This window comes from Pieris brassicae, chromosome 10 (genome assembly GCF_905147105.1).
Source record: "Pieris brassicae chromosome 10, ilPieBrab1.1, whole genome shotgun sequence".
Taxonomy (NCBI): Eukaryota; Metazoa; Arthropoda; class Insecta; order Lepidoptera; family Pieridae; genus Pieris; species Pieris brassicae.
The window spans coordinates 3,742,879-3,761,952 of record NC_059674.1 but is presented as its reverse complement, the minus strand read 5'-3'; the positions used below and the strand labels follow the sequence as shown (position 1 = coordinate 3,761,952).

At 33.7% G+C, this 19,074-nt stretch overlaps 5 protein-coding genes across 6 annotated transcripts; 3 read left to right on the top strand and 2 right to left on the bottom strand.

Moving 5' to 3' along the window:
- Nucleotides 1-3,139: 3,139 nt before the first annotated feature.
- On the top strand, nucleotides 3,140-4,739 carry LOC123715687 (2-oxo-4-hydroxy-4-carboxy-5-ureidoimidazoline decarboxylase-like). The gene is made up of 3 exons (XM_045670912.1): nucleotides 3,140-3,369; nucleotides 3,863-4,016; nucleotides 4,551-4,739. The coding sequence occupies exons 1-3, from the start codon at nucleotides 3,141-3,143 to the stop codon at nucleotides 4,729-4,731; spliced, it is 564 nt and encodes a 187-aa protein (XP_045526868.1). The 5' UTR covers nucleotide 3,140; the 3' UTR covers nucleotides 4,732-4,739.
- LOC123715688 (proteasome maturation protein) lies at nucleotides 4,734-6,179 on the bottom strand. The gene is made up of 4 exons (XM_045670913.1): nucleotides 5,993-6,179; nucleotides 5,741-5,905; nucleotides 5,044-5,145; nucleotides 4,734-4,939 (listed from the first exon to the last, which is right to left on the bottom strand). The coding sequence occupies exons 1-4, from the start codon at nucleotides 5,993-5,995 to the stop codon at nucleotides 4,778-4,780; spliced, it is 432 nt and encodes a 143-aa protein (XP_045526869.1). The 5' UTR covers nucleotides 5,996-6,179; the 3' UTR covers nucleotides 4,734-4,777.
- Nucleotides 6,180-6,610: 431 nt separating this feature from the next.
- Nucleotides 6,611-7,973, top strand: LOC123715643 (putative nuclease HARBI1). Its single transcript, XM_045670841.1, has 3 exons — nucleotides 6,611-7,026; nucleotides 7,109-7,245; nucleotides 7,329-7,973. Exons 1-3 carry the CDS (start codon nucleotides 6,748-6,750, stop codon nucleotides 7,948-7,950), a joined length of 1,038 nt encoding a protein of 345 aa, XP_045526797.1. The 5' UTR covers nucleotides 6,611-6,747; the 3' UTR covers nucleotides 7,951-7,973.
- A 46-nt stretch (nucleotides 7,974-8,019) lies between these two features.
- Nucleotides 8,020-9,588, bottom strand: LOC123715644 (myb/SANT-like DNA-binding domain-containing protein 3). Its single transcript, XM_045670842.1, has 5 exons — nucleotides 9,229-9,588; nucleotides 8,968-9,123; nucleotides 8,790-8,892; nucleotides 8,440-8,627; nucleotides 8,020-8,280 (listed from the first exon to the last, which is right to left on the bottom strand). The coding sequence occupies exons 1-5, from the start codon at nucleotides 9,412-9,414 to the stop codon at nucleotides 8,155-8,157; spliced, it is 759 nt and encodes a 252-aa protein (XP_045526798.1). The 5' UTR covers nucleotides 9,415-9,588; the 3' UTR covers nucleotides 8,020-8,154.
- Nucleotides 9,589-9,701: 113 nt separating this feature from the next.
- On the top strand, nucleotides 9,702-18,053 carry LOC123715750 (cAMP-dependent protein kinase regulatory subunit-like). 2 transcript variants are annotated; one of them, XM_045671004.1, is made up of 10 exons: nucleotides 9,705-9,995; nucleotides 10,074-10,265; nucleotides 10,835-10,939; nucleotides 11,969-12,224; nucleotides 13,709-13,836; nucleotides 14,676-14,870; nucleotides 15,362-15,678; nucleotides 17,028-17,097; nucleotides 17,354-17,521; nucleotides 17,871-18,053. In XM_045671004.1, the coding sequence occupies exons 1-10, from the start codon at nucleotides 9,963-9,965 to the stop codon at nucleotides 18,036-18,038; spliced, it is 1,632 nt and encodes a 543-aa protein (XP_045526960.1). In that variant the 5' UTR covers nucleotides 9,705-9,962; the 3' UTR covers nucleotides 18,039-18,053. The 2 variants fall into 2 exon arrangements, with proteins under 2 accessions (XP_045526961.1, XP_045526960.1); XM_045671005.1 differs by lacking the exon at nucleotides 14,676-14,870 and having other exon boundaries at nucleotides 9,702-9,995.
- Nucleotides 18,054-19,074: the final 1,021 nt, after the last annotated feature.

Here is a 19,074-nt window from a genome sequence, read left to right as displayed (position 1 = left end):
CTAGATTCATTTAATTAGCAAAATATTACTTGAACTGAAATTTATATGACAACCAAATTAAGCCATGAATGCGCGGGACAACAATTGTTCCTATTGTTTATGTTACTCAGTAATTAATTTGGAATGGTCTACAGATATGAAGAAAAACAATAATTTCTTCTTCAGAAGTCATGGCAGAACACGAAACTCCATCCGTATCACCTCGACGTCAATCGTTCCACAACTGAGCGGTTTATAAGGCAGTTTTTGTCGTGCACCACTATCACGTAGTCTGCCTACTGAAGTATTTCCGATCCAGTTCGACTTAGAGTCTTTGAAGAAGAGAGCGTACCAATTCTTCAATCAACGCACTTACGCAACTCTGGCAATGTGAGTGTCTATGTATCACTTAGAAAGAAAAGAAAAGATAAGAAAAGACGTCAGAAATGGTTATTTGATTTTTATGATTGCAATAAGATTATATCATCGTATGTAGTACCAGGATATGATAGATTCAATATAATAAATTATCCAGTACCGATAAAAAATACAGTTAGTGTTCGTTTCCGACACTATTAAGCTTTGACGCAATTTCCGGCTTTCATTGCAATCTGATTACATATAATTCATATGGTATGCATTGGTCATTTTTAAGGGGTCATTGGGTACAAATGCTCTGGGCCTAGGCAGGACCTTATATAACCTTAACTTTTGATTTATATTCTTACAAAATGTCTGAAAAGATCGATGAACCGGGTGAAACATCTATAGTTTCATTATAAAGTATAAAGCACGCGAACTGACACAAAATGTGATTTATAAGGGATTACTGAACTACGCCAGTTTTTATTATTTTTATCAGTATTACGTACATATGAACTAGTAAGCGTATAGAAACTTTTTACACAGTTGGGGCACATAGATATGGACCTCGTATAAAGAGATAACACGGCGCAATGATACCTTTAAATCAATTTATCATAATTGAGGAGACGAATTTGTAATTACACTATATGCAGCTAACACTTGGCTGATCCATGCGACTTCTTCAGTACAATACATGAGTTGTGTGTTGCGATATTGGAGGCTACTCGATTGTGAGGTACGATGTATGCATGGAACTGGTTAGCGATGTGCCCTCTTAAGCTCTCATATCCATATCACACGTGTATATCCTTTCTATAACATATAGTCATAAGTATTTTAACATGTGTGTTGCTTAACATGTTTGGGGGCAAAAATAAAATATTAATTTATTACTTTATGTTGTAATTGGCACGTTACCTTACATTTTTTTACGTAATGTAAATAGTCATTACAGCAGCAGTCAAAAATCAGTGCCTACCCTTATTGATGACGTAATTGGGTATAAGATATATTATGTATTGCATTAAATAAAGTTATTTTTATGTATCTAAGATTATTTTTACCACAGGAAAGTGTTTTTTACTAGTATGTAGGTAGGTATTTTTGATTATTAGTCTGACATATATGCCTAGAGGTTTTTGTAACAACAAAAAAAAAACCAGTGACGATATTTTACTTGTTCTCTGTATGTGTTTCGTGAACATTTGTTTTTTCTAATAGCTGAAGCAGATCCTCTTCCTTCTACGCCTGACACGCCGTCGACTTTTTGAGTTTAAGGCATGAGAGTTTCCTCACGATGTTTACCTTCACGGTAGTAAGTAATAAATGCGCACATAGACAGTCCATTGGTGTATTGCCAGGGTTCGAAACTACGACCTCTGAGTCGCACGCTGATAGGCTATAAGCAAGGATAGGTTCATTATGAAATTGTAATAAATATATATATATATATATTTAAAAAAAAACTCTATTATAAATACCGTTTAAAACTTTGGTTAAATTTTAAACTCGTATCTGGGTTTGTAATTTGAAACAGAGAAATTGGTTATGCATTCATACTGCGAGTGGTGTTGAGTGCTCCCCCGCGACAATTTGCCGCGTCGCGTTCCCCAAGGGGCAGTTAGCGCCATCTCGGTTTAGCAATGTGATTTATCCCCCGCGCAATACAACTGACACATAAATGTCGCGTTTGTTCCTCTTTACTCTATGATTTACGGAAGGAAATTCGGTTTTTTGAATAAATTTCAGTAGGAAGTTGATAATTCTTTAGTAGTCTGTATTACATTTTTAGATGCAATACAGTGTACAAGATAATAATAAAATATATATAAATATGTACTTTATATAATTGCATTTTATCTACCACAAAGAAATACATGTAATCATCGATTTGGGTAGAAATCCGATTAGACTTGATGCGCAAAGGACGAAGTATGTCAAATCAGAACGTTTTTGACATAAGAAAGTGATACTTAGCACCAAATCTAGTGTCTATTCTTACCGTCTGATCTCTCGAAATACCTATACATTATCTACCGAAAACAACTTCTCATTTATCACTAGTAATATGCCTCAGTTTTATTACTATTAACTTAAAAACTAATTTTTTTTTTATTGTAAATGATAAAAATGTTGACTCCTCAGTCCCTAGCGAGCCATGGTTATAGATAGGTAATATGGCCAAAGAAGAAGAAGAATTAACAGTCTTTGACAATCCATAGTTCTAGTATATAGTCTCAAAATCGAAAGTTAAAAAAGTCTACATATTCCGAGAATTCGTTTATCTGGTATTTATCTATCCCTGTTATTAGGGTGCGCAAACTATCAAATTTATTTTTAAGTTAGCATTATACATGATTCGACTTTTGCGTTTATAGCATAGTAGAACTTAATATTGAACATATAGATGAATATTTTTGAATTCCGCTTACAATTGATAACTGATTTACTTCGTTCGAACAGATTTTGAGTGCGCATTGAGACTACCTTACAAATGCGGTAAATGCAATGCTCTGACCTTGAAGGGAAATGCGAATTGATTCTGAAAAAAATCGATACAGATTGTTCCATAGTTGTAACCCTCAAAAACAATCAGCAGTAGAAGTACCTACTTGGTAGAATCCGCGGGATTCCCGAATTTACGATTTTTTTTTTACTCGGGCGGGTTTTCATACATAGCATAGACTATAGAAATTTTCCCTGTAAATGTCGGTGACGTAGGTTTAGGTATTATCGCACTAAAGAGTCGAGCAATAAGCATTATCTCCGTCCACTATCATTTAAACTAATGACCTATGACTCATTGTTTGCTACCATGTCGATCTCAGTACGCATTCAGATCCAAAATGTATAGTGTGCATGAAGTGAATTCTATGCCTGATGACCGTTTTGTGTGGGTGTTTGGGAATGTCATAGAGTTGTGTAAAGACGCCGCCGTGTGGGTAAAGAAAAAACGCCCTTTCAACAGATTAGCCGACCTTTGTACCGAGTTCCACAAATATTTGGACAATCTTAGTGTTGAAGGTGAATATTTATAACTCTGTCATAATTGTAACACGACAACACTGAGAAAAGATAATAGAGAAAAACGTAGCTGTAGATTATTGTTTTTATGTTGTTTAAGATTTTAAATATCGAATGTCATGTCTCTAGGTTGCTTTTTTTATTAATAAGTAACTTAATGGCTAATGCACAAACTGTGTCAGAGCCAAGAAGAGAAAAACTAAACTCTGCATGAAGTTTTTTTATTCATAAGTAACTTAAAGGTATGGATAATAACTAAATGTACAGATATTTTCTGTTCCGGGTACCCATGATTTCCGGGTCGAGTAAATATATCTGCAATACTTACTTTCTTTTTGTAGTGGTAAATAACTCATAATTATTTAATCGGTAACAGTTTTATTTATGTTAATTTTACTTTAGTTTTGTGAATCACAGATACAATACAGATGATTCCTATAATAGCCATATAAAATAGGTTAATATTTGATCCATAATAAAGTATTTGTTTTAGAAAAGCTAGTTATACTCAAATCACACCCGGATCTGGCAGGACGCCTTGCAGCTCTCGGTGAGCTAACGAAGGAATCTACAGAAGAACAAAAAAGTGCTGGATTGGATAAAATAAATGCAGAACAGAAATCAATAATAAATGCATGTAACGAACGGTTAGTTATCATTTGGCAATGAATACAAAATATGTCAATAATATCAAACTTTTGTTCTAGTTCTTTAATTTACGTATACGTAGTACTGAGTCTACATAATTTTTATTTGACTAAATTATATTACCGTGAAATCCGACAACTAGCACATTCTATTAGTATTTTATGTAATTAACTATATTATCAGTGTTTGTCGAGTTAAGAAATCCCATCAATAGATGGCGTGGAACACATTAGATAACTATTTCTATAATAACTGTGATTGATCAAAATAATAAAAGATGGCTCCTACTGGCTGGCTACATTCTTAATAATTGAACACTGCCGCCACCTATTGATCCTTAACATCAGTGTCATATCATATATTATCAACAAATTCTTGCCAGCTATATTTTGATACTTTATAATATAACTATCATGCAATATATAACACTGATGTGAATCAAGGTAATTTTGTTAAATTTTTTTAATATGTTATGTTTTAAGGTAAGGTTAGGTTAAAATGCAATAATATATTTCACAAGTGGTTTTTTTCAGGTACAAATTCAAATTCGGATTTCCGTTTATAATTTGCGCAAGGGAAAATAAGGTACAATCAATCATCGATGGACTACACAGCCGTATACTGAATTCCCGAGATCAAGAAATCGAAACTGGAATAAATGAAGTCAAAAAAATATGTAAACTAAGAATTCTAGACATTGTAAATGAAAATTAGTATTCTTTTGAAATGTTTTATTTGAAATGTATACCCTAAATCAGAATCACAGTAAACCTAAAGATCTTTCAACAACTGCATGTGGTTGTCCAGCGACTTCACAAAGCTCTGGTACATTAAGGATATCTTCAAAACCAATGTCTAAGTACCTTCCAGTCAGCACTTCAGACTGAAGATTAGAGCTTGACAAGAATGGCAATCGACCAATCTGTAAAAAATTAAAATAGCATAGAATTACAAGTGTTTAAAAACTGATTAAAAATACTTTTAAATTTTTTATAAATGGCTTGTAAGAGCATAGCTAGTATATACCTTGCTGGAAAACTTTTTCTCCATAGACAATTTCAAAGGAGCATGAAGACCCTGAATGTTTCTGAGCATTGCCATGTTCATCTTTTCTTCATTGAGGTAATACTGAAAGCCAGAACAATATTTTATTCTCCAACAAATAGAATCAAGACAAAATCAAATGAAAAAATTTAAACACTAAATTACTAACAATCAAGAACCATGTTTAAAAACCATTAGCTTTAAACATGTATGTTTTTATATTCTAATCTAGAAATATTTTTTACTTTTTACCCCTATCCACCAACATACTGGTGTATACTAAGAGTTCAGTATATCATAAATAATATGAAGAATACATGAAATTTCTGAGTATCTGGGAAATTTTAAATGATAGATATAATTTGGATTCTATAATAAACAATGGGTACAACATTATTTAATGCTATGAGATATAGCTGATGGTTAAACAAGTGCCTATTTCTGGCTATACTCTCATGGCCTATCACTTCGATAATGTACTGTTCATCCTTGGCATATACAATATTTAATGTTGCTGTTTGTTTATATATTTAACAACAGCATACTGCAAATATGATGAAGTTTCATAACAGTTATTGTCTTAATTAGATTAATACAAAAGCTGGTATTTAATATAGTGTACGATGGGACCTTGCGAAATAATTTTTGTAGCGAAAATCTCAAATTTTCTAGGCCTTACATTCTTCTCAGATACTTGAAGAGGATGTGCTACAGCCAACTTGTGTCGGGTGGAAGTCAAGCCGGCGATCATAGGATCAGGTAAACCAAAAGATCCTTCATTAATTGGTTTGCACAAATTAGCATCGTGCTCTGCTCTAACTTTAACAGAGGGAAGACCAAAACTCTGAAAAAGTATATACATATATCATTATAAAAAAAAAGGTGAATTACAAAAAATTTACTTAAAAGTTACAATTATGATTGGTATTACCATGATGTCTCTTGATGCAGTTTGTAGAAATAGTTGAAATGAACCTAGTACTATAGTTCTATTGGAATCACTGTAAAGGAAATACAATAGTCGGAATTCAGCAATTGAGATTTTGGAAGTTAATTTTTAGTTTTTAGCAACTCATTGAATACTACACTTAGACAGACGCTGACAAATGATAATTGACAAACTGTCAAAATACTGTTGCGCTTGGAGATTAGCCAAGGTTCAAGAATGCGTTGCGACCTGTGTGAGTTGTGACCCACTACCGTAATCTAAATTAAATCAATTATGAGAATATATATACATATATCAATAATCACTCCAGCTTAGTCATGTGATCATTTCAATACAAATAGATAATGACGTACAGCAGTACCAAAATTGATTTCATGTTTTTACAGAAATATAGACGTTTAGTAGTACGTAGTACCTTTGAAACATATAGAGACTAAAGTTCCGGATCGTACTTAATTCACTGCTCAAAAGAAAGTTGATTCAAATTGATTCGGAAATCGGTTGATGACCACAGATATGTGTTCAAATATTGAGTATGTTGATGACATCATGTCTATTCGGCAAATGCCATTTATTTATTGTTTACAGTATATAGTTTATTATCTATGATTGTTTACTTTTTTATTCCAATGGAAATAATGATTTCTTAAAATTCCTTAAAATAATAATTTATATAGCCACTTAGTCGTGAATTGTAATTCCAATATCAATATACACATAATATTTATTACGATAAAATGGATAACCTCGATGACTTTGTGGAGTTTTATGAGTATTCACGAAAACACCGAGCATCGGGACCTAGATGTTATTTACGTGACTTTTCAAATCCGTTTGAAAAATATAGCGTTACTGAATTTCATTCCCGATTTGGGTTCACGCAAAATTCTGTTAAAAATATTCTAATACCTTTATTAGAGCCTGATCTTAAAGCCACCTCCAGGAGGGGCTTGCCTTTTCCTCCTGAAATAATGGTTCTATTAACATTACGTTATTTCGCAACTGGTAGTTTTCAGGTTAATTCATTGTAGTTTAATAAACAATTTTTTGTGCTTAAACCGTTTTACATATTTTAAGTATTGTTTTTGATCTTCACAGAAGCTTGATAGCAATGATATGAATATTTGCCAACAGTCTATGTCCCGTATAGTCACTAGAGTTGCAAATGCTTTAGCAAAGAAAATGAAAAAAATTGTTAAATTTCCTTCAAGATTTGAAGAGGTTAACAAAGTGAAGTATGTATTATTTAGTTTATACCCTCACTATTGCTCCTTTTATATATAATTCAAATGTAATTAGACACATAACATTGTTTCAGACGCATGTTTTACAATATTGCTAATTTTCCTGGAGTAATTGGGTGTATAGACTGTACACATATTAAAATAAAAAACCCTGGTGGATTGTCTTCCGAGGTTTTCAGAAATAGCTCAGGTTATTTTTCAATCAATGTACAGGCAGTAGTAGGGCCAAGTTTGGAATTCTATAATATGGTTTCCCGATGGCCTGGTAGTACTCATGATAGTTTTATTTATAACAACAGTGCTCTTAAACAACAACTTGAGTCAGGGAATATTCAGGGTGTTTTACTTGGTGACAATGACTATTCTGTAAGCAATGTACTACTTACACCATTTCTGTCACCAAATTCACATGCACAAGAAAAATACAATCAGAGTCATAACATGACAAGAAATGTTGTGGACAGGGCATTTGATGTCTGGAAAAAAAAGTTTCCATGCCTACAAGAGGGCATGGCTATTAAAATTGAAACTGTGGTTGCTGTTGTTTGTGCATGTGCAACATTACATAATATTTCTTTGCAAATATGTGAAACATTAAATAGTGATCAGGAATTAGTTGATGTGGACTTGTCACAAGAAAATAATAACTCTGGCTCATTGTTTAGACAGTCACTTGTGGACAAATATTTTGAGTAAATAAAAGAAATAGATAAAATTAATTCATATTTTTTCTTAAAATACTTCTTATACAATGTAATTCTTATAAAATAAATTAGAAATAAAAGTATTATATATAATTTAGTAACATACATAGTATGTAACTTGAGGCTCTTGGTTTGATTCCTGATAAACAATAATTGTTTTGAGTTGAAAGGCACATTAGGTTGACCTACTACTTGCCTACATAGGAAAAGTTTGTGTAGTCTGCATTAAATTGTCTAGTTCCTTTTTGGATAACTCTAAACGTATTCTACTTCTTTCTTCTTCCATGATAGCAGCTCTTCTCTCTGATTCAGCTGTCTCCAACTACAAAAAGGGTTAAATTTAATGCTACTAGCCCACCTGAAATTATTTTCTAGTACAGCTTCAATTTTAAAAAAGGCTGTTTGACTTGACTTTAATGCCAGTATTGATGGATTTTGTAAGGGACTATATTAAAATTAATAATAATGGGAAAATAATTACTTGTGCTTCTAAAATTTTCATTTCCATTTTCTTCTTTTTTTCATAGTGTTTGATTCTAATTATAGCTTCTCTCCTAATATAGTCTGCTGTTTTCAAATGCTTACTCTTCACATCATTAGAATAACCTTGCGTAAACTCAGGAGGAGCTTCCTGTTCTTGGTGGTTTATTATGTCCAAATCATTGGGTTCTAAAAATATTAGTAGACATTGAAATTAATATAAAAAAAATATTTTGATTTTACATGATTAAAATCATCTATACTAATCAATTAATCTACTCTACTCAGAATTGAAATGCTAATAGGTACTACATGCATGTCCTACTACATAGTTATTAATAAGGAATTAACCTATTAGATCAGTATTTTCATTTTGTGACTCATCATTAGAACTTAATAAAACTCCATCACTATCAACAGAGTTGGTAATTTCACAAAATTTCAGAGGTTCCACCTGAAAGATTAAAATAATTAATATTATATAGAAATTAATATTTTTTTCATATAAATAATTAATATATAGCATTACCTCTTCAACCATGGGATAGATGGCTTCGTCTTTGGGTGACTTCTTAAAATCTGGTAGCCCACCAGTCTCATTTAATTCCCCACATTGGCTAGCTCTTACTTTTCGGGCATGGGCCTTCATATTGTCCCAAGCCCTTTTCAAAGTACCAGTATCACGCTGTAAAAAATATTTATCACGTTTAAAAACAAACGTTTTGTTTATCTACTAAAAGTTCAACACACAAAATTTGTGAAATATTTTCTACCTGACTGCAAGACAAACCTGATGCACATGTGTTTTGCAATTAAACTCCAGTGTTAATGTCTCCCAAGCTGCTTTCTTCTTTTGTATCGTTTTACCATCGGTATGTTTGGATTCAATTACGGGCCTGTTATGTACTAATTGAGCTAAGACTGCCTTTTCGTCGGGTGTGAAATTAGCCACACGCTTGCGAGACATTTTCGCCATTAAATTAGTAATAAAGAAAACGACACACTTTGTCTAAATAAAGTACAATGTAATAAACTAAAAACGCTAACGAGTGACTACCATTACAAATAACAATTGGATTTTTTACTATTTTGAAGCTTCACTTGCAGGTTGTTGTGTGTATACACAGGTCACAGAGAATACATATAGTAGTCACTAGTCGTTATTTATAAGGCTATTATCCAGGAGGTTTTTAAGTATTGCAGTCTGCCTCGTAGTCTGTAGTTTGTTATTTTGCGTCTCAACTTTATTTTTGTAGTTCTTGAAAACGATTACTACTACGCTCTTCCTTTTATTGAAATATGTGTCATAATATCTAGAGATTTAGAGAATTATTGAAAACTCAATAAACGTTAAAAGAGTTATGATACCCCAATTGATTTCGCTCTAAATGGCCCTTCCTCTATGGGTTATGGGTTTGATATTCGACAGTTTCAATTTCTGTAATCGCAATAATTATTATTTTTGATAATATTTATTAATACACCAATCTTATTTTTATTATTGTACGCTAGATTTTTCTAAAAATGGCTGGACGTGGTGGACCAAAGAAGGAATTGGTGATTTCTTTAAATTTTTTTAACAATATGTATTTAATGGATTATTCCCTACGGCAGTGATAATAAATGATGTTTTAGGATCCCGAAGAATTAATGAAAAGAAAGTTCCGCGCAAAATGTTTGTTTCGCGCATTGGGTCGTATGGTTATGTCAAATGCATATTGGCTGATTGAGGCTGTGGATCATTATGAGGGTCTGGATGACGTCAAACGAAGGGTCGAACAAGCTGTGCGCGGGAAAGCTAAGAAGAAACAGTTATTAACCATACATGTAAATTTAAATTTATATCTTAAAAACGATTGTCGAGTTAACTTACACACGCCTGCTGCTCTAGCAATCAAAGGTTTGGGTTCAATCCCGCTAAAACAATATTGTATAATTTTTTTATTTTATTTAAAATATCTTTGGGGTTAAATTCTAAGCATGTACAAATGGTCGCAGTAAATGTTTATGCTCTCTTGGAGGTAAAATATATCAATGAAGCTTACAAGGAACGGGTAAATTACTATTACGTTTTATACAAATTATATAATATCTACGATATTACAGTGGGAATAGTTAATTTCTATCAACGTGTGATATCACCACTTAATTAAAGTTGTTAAATTATTAAGGGAATTGGAAATTCAGGCTTGCATGTGATTGGTTTAAAGTTTAAACTCTTTAGAGTAGTTAACAAATTATAGGCTTGAGACAAAATCACTTTCGTCTGGCGTGACCCACTAACTATTGCCTTGTTTCTCGTATTTTTCATTGGAATAGAAATACGGTTCAACAATGACAAACGAAACAAAAGGTTTTGTCTTTCGTTATTCATTCTTATCTTGCTTTTGATTTAGGACAAAGCTCTTCTAAATAAGCCTGCAGAGGAGAGGACTGACCAAGAGAAGAAGTATATATTTCGCATTATTGGAGGTTTGAAATGCTTTAAACGGTATCCCAATGTGAGTGCTTAGATTATAATCAAAATTTCTTTGTGCTACATCAATAGAGAATAGAATAGAAAATAGTGGGTCGTCAAATGCATACGGGAGACATAGTTTTCACTAGGATCGAGTTTAGTAAGACTTCTGTGTCAAAAACCTAGTAGATTTTGCAAACGGTCTTGGTTTTAGCGCCACTGTAGTAATTATTTTCCGTGATTTTATATATATTAACATAATTTATCCAGGCACCATTTAGAATGTGTTGATACCCATTCCAAGACTTTTTTTACTTTTGAATTGTTTTTGACATTTTCTGTTATCTTTTTGGAATATAACTGATAAAAATAATGGCACTATTTAATAATTCTTTGGTAGCCAATGTATAATAATTAACAAAAAATGTCATGAGCGACCCTAGGAAACTGATTTAGTTTCCGAGATATTTGTGGACAAATATACACAGACATGTGCTAAACGTTTATATATTATATTGGTATCTTAAAAGAGTAAGAGAGCTTCTTACGCCGGTTTTTTTTCTCGGCCTACACCATCCGTCTTCTTTGCCGATGAGTAGGGATGTCTACCGATTCAAATTTAATGACGTGCCATGAGTGTAATTGTAATTTTATCATATTTGGCACATGTCCTGGGAAGCCTTAATAGACTATAAATATTATATACTTACATATTTGGAAAATTGATAACCTGACTAAATAAAAAATCTTTTTTATAAAAAATATAAATTTGACTTGAATTTGTTGACTTTCTCCTATATCAGTGTTTTCCAATTTGTAGCCCACCCTCACAGGGAAGTTGTTAAGTTCGAATTTTTTAATTTTTTAATTTGAATTACCATTTTTAATGAAAAACAACAATTTTGAAAATTTACAAACTTCGTTGACAATTTCGTAGTTATTAATTCCTAATACCTGTCATTTAAGTTTCTTAATTGAACAATTCAATATTAAACATTACGTACGTAATGGGGGGGATAGGAATGGCAAAAAAAGGTTGGGATAAATCCTTAAGCTTGTTCTTGCATTTCAGCATGTGAAAAAAAAGTTAGCTGCCGTTACATATTTCAAGTATTATGGTCCAGGTAGACCTATTGTACGCCAACACCAGGAAGCTCACGCCCTCTACTTTATCATCACTGGCGATGTTGTTGTCAGTCAAATGGTCTATGACGAGCTGCTGCAGCAATATGTGTCCATAGAAGTGGGTGCGATGCAATCAGGGGATATGTTTGGTGAAGTGTCTCTATTGCATAATATACCCAGAACCGCGACAGTTACCACCACTGGTATGTTATACTTTTTTTTATAGAACAGATGACAACAAAGGCAGGAGGCTCACCTGATGTGAGGCGATCCCTTGGGCATTCTCAATGCTAGACGGCTCGCGAGTGCGTTGCCGGGTTTTATTAAATAAATCAATGTCGCTACATCCTTTTAGGTCTGGGCCTCAGATTTCTGTATCTGTTTCATGATCGTTTGTGAATTGAATAGGCAAGTAGGTGATCAGCCTTCTGTGCCTGACACACACCGCGACTTTTTGGGTCTAAGAAAATCCGGGGATCGAACCTACGACCTCAGGGATGAGAGTCGCACGCTGTAGCCACTAGGTAAACTACTACCGGGTTTTATACTGATTTAAATTATGCTATACAAGCCAATTGGAATTTCTGATTATTTATTTCATAGGTAGTGTATAAAATACTAACACCCCCCCCCCCCCGAACGAGACCCTTGAACCTAGAAAAATCGATTACCTAAACCGTCCCCATAAAGCATTCTAGATATAGGTGAAAATCGCAATAAACTCCGTGCAGTCGTGGTTGGGGGACTTGGTACTATGTAAAAGTAAAGACTTAAAAATTTTTTTTTACAAGAACTCAATCATATATTATATCGTTAAAGCAGCGTACTATATTTTTATGTTAATATAAGATACGATATACGAACCTAAAATAGTCTTTAAAATATATATATTTATAAATTATTAAAACAGAGATGTTTTTTAACCATCGAGAATCAACTTTCACTGCACCCTTAGTATACTTATTAGCCTTCCCATTGATTACCTGGCGTATTAGATACGCAATTATCATTTATATATAATATATCTTACTATGGGTATTGTACGAGCCAAGGCTGTACATTTTTCTACTGGCTTTCTTAGTTATATAAGCGTGGCGATTTCCTAAATCCCCGAGAGTACAGCCAAACAAAGGCACTCTCTTCAACTGTTACATTGCATTCATTCGTTACATAGCAATTAACATATTATTATTTCGTAAAATATATATAGAGTAAAATTAAAATCCTCTATTATTTAAAACACCCTAATTACTCACGAACTGTATAGATATAACATTTCGTTTGAAACGTTTTCGTTCGATCGCTTTTTTTTTAATTTGCAAATTCGGCTAGCGCGAAAACGTGTTCATTTCCGGTTATGTAGTCTATGACTCCCACAGATTATTTATTAATGATGATGATGTAAAATGTATTAGCTATACGTTGTTTATTTCGATATTGTATCTTAGTAACCGTATATTGTTATAACAGAACTAGCACGTTAGTAGTGCCTTTGGTTACGTTTAAAAACTACGCTTTATATGAAATTTACTGTCTTTGGCCTTATTTTATTAATCCACTGACAGTGGGACATTCAGAAACGAGACTAACTTCTGTATGTCAAAATCGAATACATTAATAACGTACGTGAGTCAGGCGTAGCCATAAGTTTCCTTTCTTACTCTTGCAATCGAGTTTAATACACTAGGTCATTGCGAATTGCTGGCATTGATGAAGGAAGACTTTAAGAATGTCCTGCAAGCATCTGTTCAGAAACAGTGGGACGAAGTGCGACGCGCAATGTCAGCGTTTACTTATTTTGATGCCCTTGATGAGGTAAGGTGACTAAGGCAGTGTTTTCATTTGTTTGTTAATATTTTAGTACTTATAGTTTAGCTGCCACCTCAGTGGGTAGCTTAAATCGGGAAGGGTGGGAGGGGGGTGGATTAGTGGTTATTTTACGTGAGATTTAAAAGTACCTACACAGTTATAAAAATAAAAATTTCATTTTCATTTCATCATTTCATTTGGAGTTGAGACAATACGGAGACAGATGCACATGTGTATATAAAGATACACATGTGCATACATAGTCAAATCTTTCATTTAGTAGTTTTACTTTTACTATAGGTATAATTATTTTTCTTCTATCTTCCTTATGTGGGGACCAGATTCTGTAAAACAACGATGTTATTAGTTTAATTTATAAGTAATTTAATTGAAAATAAATTCAGGTGTTTTGGAATATAGTGTCAATATAAAGGCTCCGTATTCATACACTCTTCATCATTACGCGAATGCCTACCGCAGAGGAGCAAAGTGAGTCGAAATCTAGTAAAAAAAATTATCTATATGTATAAATAAAGTTTAATCTGGCTTGGCTTGGATATTTATTCTATTAAATATGGCTTCGCGGTCGTTTTTGTAGATAATAATGGTAGGTACATCACTTTGCTCTATTGTCAATGAACCTCAGCGTACACCTCATAGCGTATAGCTTTTATTCATACCTTGGGTTATATGTTTATGTAGGATAATTGTTGAAGGATTGCAAAACAAGAAAAAAAACCTCCATAATAGTACCTAAAAAAACCTAAAAAAGGCTTCTGTGTTTGCCCATTCATTTCGCGAATAGTGCGTTTCGATCTCCTTGAATTGATTATTATATTCGGTAGGTGGCTCGTCGTGAAGGTTGCATAGTTGCGAAGATGAAGTCCTATGAAGAAAACGAGACATTGCTCGGCGATGGCGTGGGTGTGGCCAATTTTGTCTATTTCATCCTATCAGGCCGATGTCAGATGATTGAGTCTCTACAAGTGATTGTTACGACGCGTCTAGGACGCAATTATTATTCACTATACGATCCATATGTATGCACATATTACAATACTTTATAGACCAATAAGATTTTTTAAATTTTTATTGTCTATGGGAGTAAGGCGTATTTATGAGACAGCATAATTAGTATTTGTAATGTGAAAACAGTACATATTAAACATGTGTGGGCTTAAACAAAAAAAAAACTGGTGCAACGATTTTTTTAGTTTATGGGTGGGATTTTTATCATTTCATTTCATGATAGTTTTTTATAATAGGCAAGTAGGTGAACGGTCTTCTGTACATTACACACGCCGTCGACATTTTGGGTTTAAGACATGACGGTTTCCTCACGATGTTTTCCTTCACTGTTCGAGCGAGTGTTAAATGCCGGGGATTGACCATCGTACTCATGTGTCTACTAGGAAAATGCTGCACTGCTAGTCCACTTAGTCTAAAATTGTAATCCAATATACATCGAAATCTGAAGATAGCGATAAAGCATTCGTAACTAATTAGAGTTCAAACGGAAACTTATTCAAAGGTACCTAAAGAAGAGAGCGAACAGGATTTCGACACAAAATACTTCGGGGCGTACAAGAATTTGAAGCAAGACAGCAAGAGTACGGAAGGTCGTGATTCTGTTGAAAGCAAAGACCCAAACGTTAAAAGTGACGCAAAAGCGAGCATTTTAAAACATTCGAGTACTGCAAAAAGAGGATCTCAAGAATCCGAAAGACACGATAGTATACAAATAGTAGAAGATAAACCTAGAACAAGCGGAGAAAGTGTATCTACAGAAACTAAATCACAAGATTTTCTGATTCCGTCGGGACATAGAGTGATGAGGCCTTCAGTGAGGTATTTTCTTGTTATTATGTAAATTATAAAGAGTAATAATGACCCAAGTCAAACAGATTTTGTAGACGTGAACATCACTGAAATAATGTCAGCACAGAACAGTATGTAATATATATTGCTACGAGTTAGGGACCGGATAGAAAATGCCGTAGATTTCTTGATAAATTAATGAGGAATTTATTAACACACATTTTTCTCAGAAATGCACTTATTACACACAAAACAGTCGCTTATTACTTAATTATGCACACTTCACACAATACTTTATCACTTGTCTTCAATTTAGTCGCACTTTATCGCTTCGGTGTTTATCTCTTGATATCACATTCGAACCTAAACTGGTCGCGTTTCGGCTCGATTATATATACCTGGGAATAATCTTAAACAATATTTAGGAACTCTCTAGGCGGGATTGCTACTGAGTAGCGATTCCACAATTTTAGAACGTCCGTACTTTTTGTCTCTTTAGCACATTGCTCCGTCCTTGTCCTACGGCGTTCTAGCAAGCTCAGTCTAGCTTCGAGAAGGGTCCGATCTTCCCTTCCCTTGTCCTACACCTAGAAAATTCCTTCATATATAGGCCTGGAAACGGGTCTCCTGAAAACTGCACCACTCGACTACACATGTTCTGAAACTGCCTAAAAAAAGTTGCAGCCTCCTGAACATTATACAAATTTCAATTTTCTAATATATGATTGATCCTCTCCTGCAACGGTCAGAAATCATATACCAGCCTGCTGAAAAGCTCTCGTAACTAGTGGAAAAAATCTAGAAACATTGTAGTCGACCCGTCTCCGTAACACTACCCCCACCTTAGATATGCTGGTCCCGACCATCATTACTGCCTTTAGAGATGAGTTTGGAGTAATTTTTTTATCCCATCGAGAGTCTGCGGATCCTCAACAGCTGCACAAGCTCTACATTTCTTGATCCAGTCTTCTACGTATTCACGATAGTGTATCCAATAAAACATTTCTTTAACCTTCATAGGAGTCCGTATCATTCCTAAATGTCCTCTAGACAAGTCAGTATGACACATTTCTAATATGTCGCGAAACTTGAATCTTGGCACAACTAACTACAAATGATCGCCTTGAGCATTTTTCATTTCCGCCCTAATACTCCATTATGTAGAACTAAACTATGCCATTGATCCCAGTAACTCTTAGTGGTGGTACTTGTAGATGCAACTTTACTCCATAGCTTGACAGCTGAAGATTTCATCCATTCGTTTTCACAAAACGCTAACACTAAAGAGGTTTTAAGTCTTGAAAACTTATTATAATCTGTTTTTTTTAATATATTAAAGATACACTTACAGAGAACATATATATACCTATAATTCACAGGTTGAGCGTTATTTCTGAGAAAATAGGATTACCACGTCCGCCACAAAATCTTCATACATATTTCATGCAGGTGAGTCTAAAAATAAAACTTATTCAAAATTAAACCATTGAATGTACCTGTATGTATCTAATGTACGTAATTTTTTTAATTGTCTCAAACAGTATTTTGTTATTTTCTCTATATGTATATCTGTTATAATCTCAGGTCTGGGTGACCTGTTTTTGTATTGTTCAATCCCAATCGAACATCGAAATTTTATACAGAAACAACTGTATCGCTATTGGCGTCACAAAAAGCTTAGCTATGTTTGGTGTTATTTTGTTAGGTTTGCCAGTTAAACCCGGGATCGAGTTTTGGTTTTGGTGAGAATATGCGTGATAGGAGAATTGTCGCGCTCACACCGGTTGCCTGTATGCTTCTACCAAAAATATGGTTGCTGCAGCGAAACACAGCTAACATATGGACAAGAATAGAACATTATTTGGAAAAAAAGGTATATTAAATATAAAGTTACCGTGGAACCAGGCCAAGAGGGCGTCAGGGGTTCCAACTACTAACAATTTGTACTCATATTACCTATTTTTAACATAACATGTTAAGTTTTTAAAAGTTATACAATTTACAAAACGTTTAACTATCCGAAAAGTTACATTTTAAATAAATCATCGTACAATATATTCTAACTTATTATCAGCGTGCGTTCCCAGTTTTTTTTTCATAATCGTCTTGTTTGTATGTGTTTCACAAATTTCTGAAGACCACACATTAGACACATATTATTGTAAAAAAAATCACAATATTATCTGGTATCGTTAATTATTTTAATTTTATTTACTACACAGATACCAACAAAGAAGCAGCTCTTTAAGGAGTTTACGTCCCAAAGAAGATGGCAGGAGTTTAGAGAAGAATTAGTAGATGATGTCATCGCACGTTCTAACACCGTGAATTGGACGTCAGTTCACGATGTACCATATTCCATTCGAATGGAGGAAATGTTGGATATATAAAGAAATATAGATTTTTTGAAACATAAATATTTATTTTACACACAAATATACATTATTTACAATAAACTTAACCTACATAGTAATAATTATAATAAACTAGCTGCCCCCGCGAACTTCGTTTCTCCTTAATGTGGTTTTAGTTAGCCTTAATACCGTGACACGAAAGAATAATTTTACTGTATTATCGTCACTATAATTCGAATTTGATTTACACTTCGGTCTAAGTAACACGTGGTTGGCTATGCTAACACCAAAAATTTAAAAAGTTGAAATAATTGAATTTCACGGTATTTCGTTTACTACAAAATAACTTTAATTTATACTTTAGCCTCAACACATTCATGATATTGAATTGTAGCTTATCAGTGCCATCTATTGATTACTTAATCCAGTCGAAAAGTATCGACATCTGTTTGAATCTTTTGAGTTAACAGATAATTGTGACTCAATTAATTATAGACAAATAATTTGCAATATAATAAAATTGCGACTATAATTAAAGATCTAAGCTATCCTATCTCTTAAGTTGGACCAGACTGCTCACGGTGTGCCAATTTAATTTAAAATCGGTTAAGTAGTTTTCCTAATCCATCGCGGACAAACATCGTGACAGGAGCTTTATATATATTAAGATAGAAAATTTAAATGAATGGTCCCTATGGCAGTATACTGTTATTGCTGCCATCATTTCCTCACTGTATTTCGATGCTTATTCGTTTTCGAAAGCTCTAGCTATGGGGTACACCAACTTAATATTTTTTTAAGGTTTCATTCAAAGATTTGCATTGATCAAAACTAAACAGGTCCTAAAACTATATCGCTTGTTTTCCTGCCGACCATGGACACTGTAAAATCCATAGAGCTCACGGAGCTTTACCTTTTAAGGACTCCAAGTAACTTGAAAGCGATGAGTGCGCTTGTTGCCGTCATAAACTTTCTGATTCTATGTGAACTGACTTAAAAGGAGGATCCTCGACTTACCACTGACTGGCCTGAAGGCCTAGTTCGAGAAGTTGTAAGTATATGTTTAGCGGTC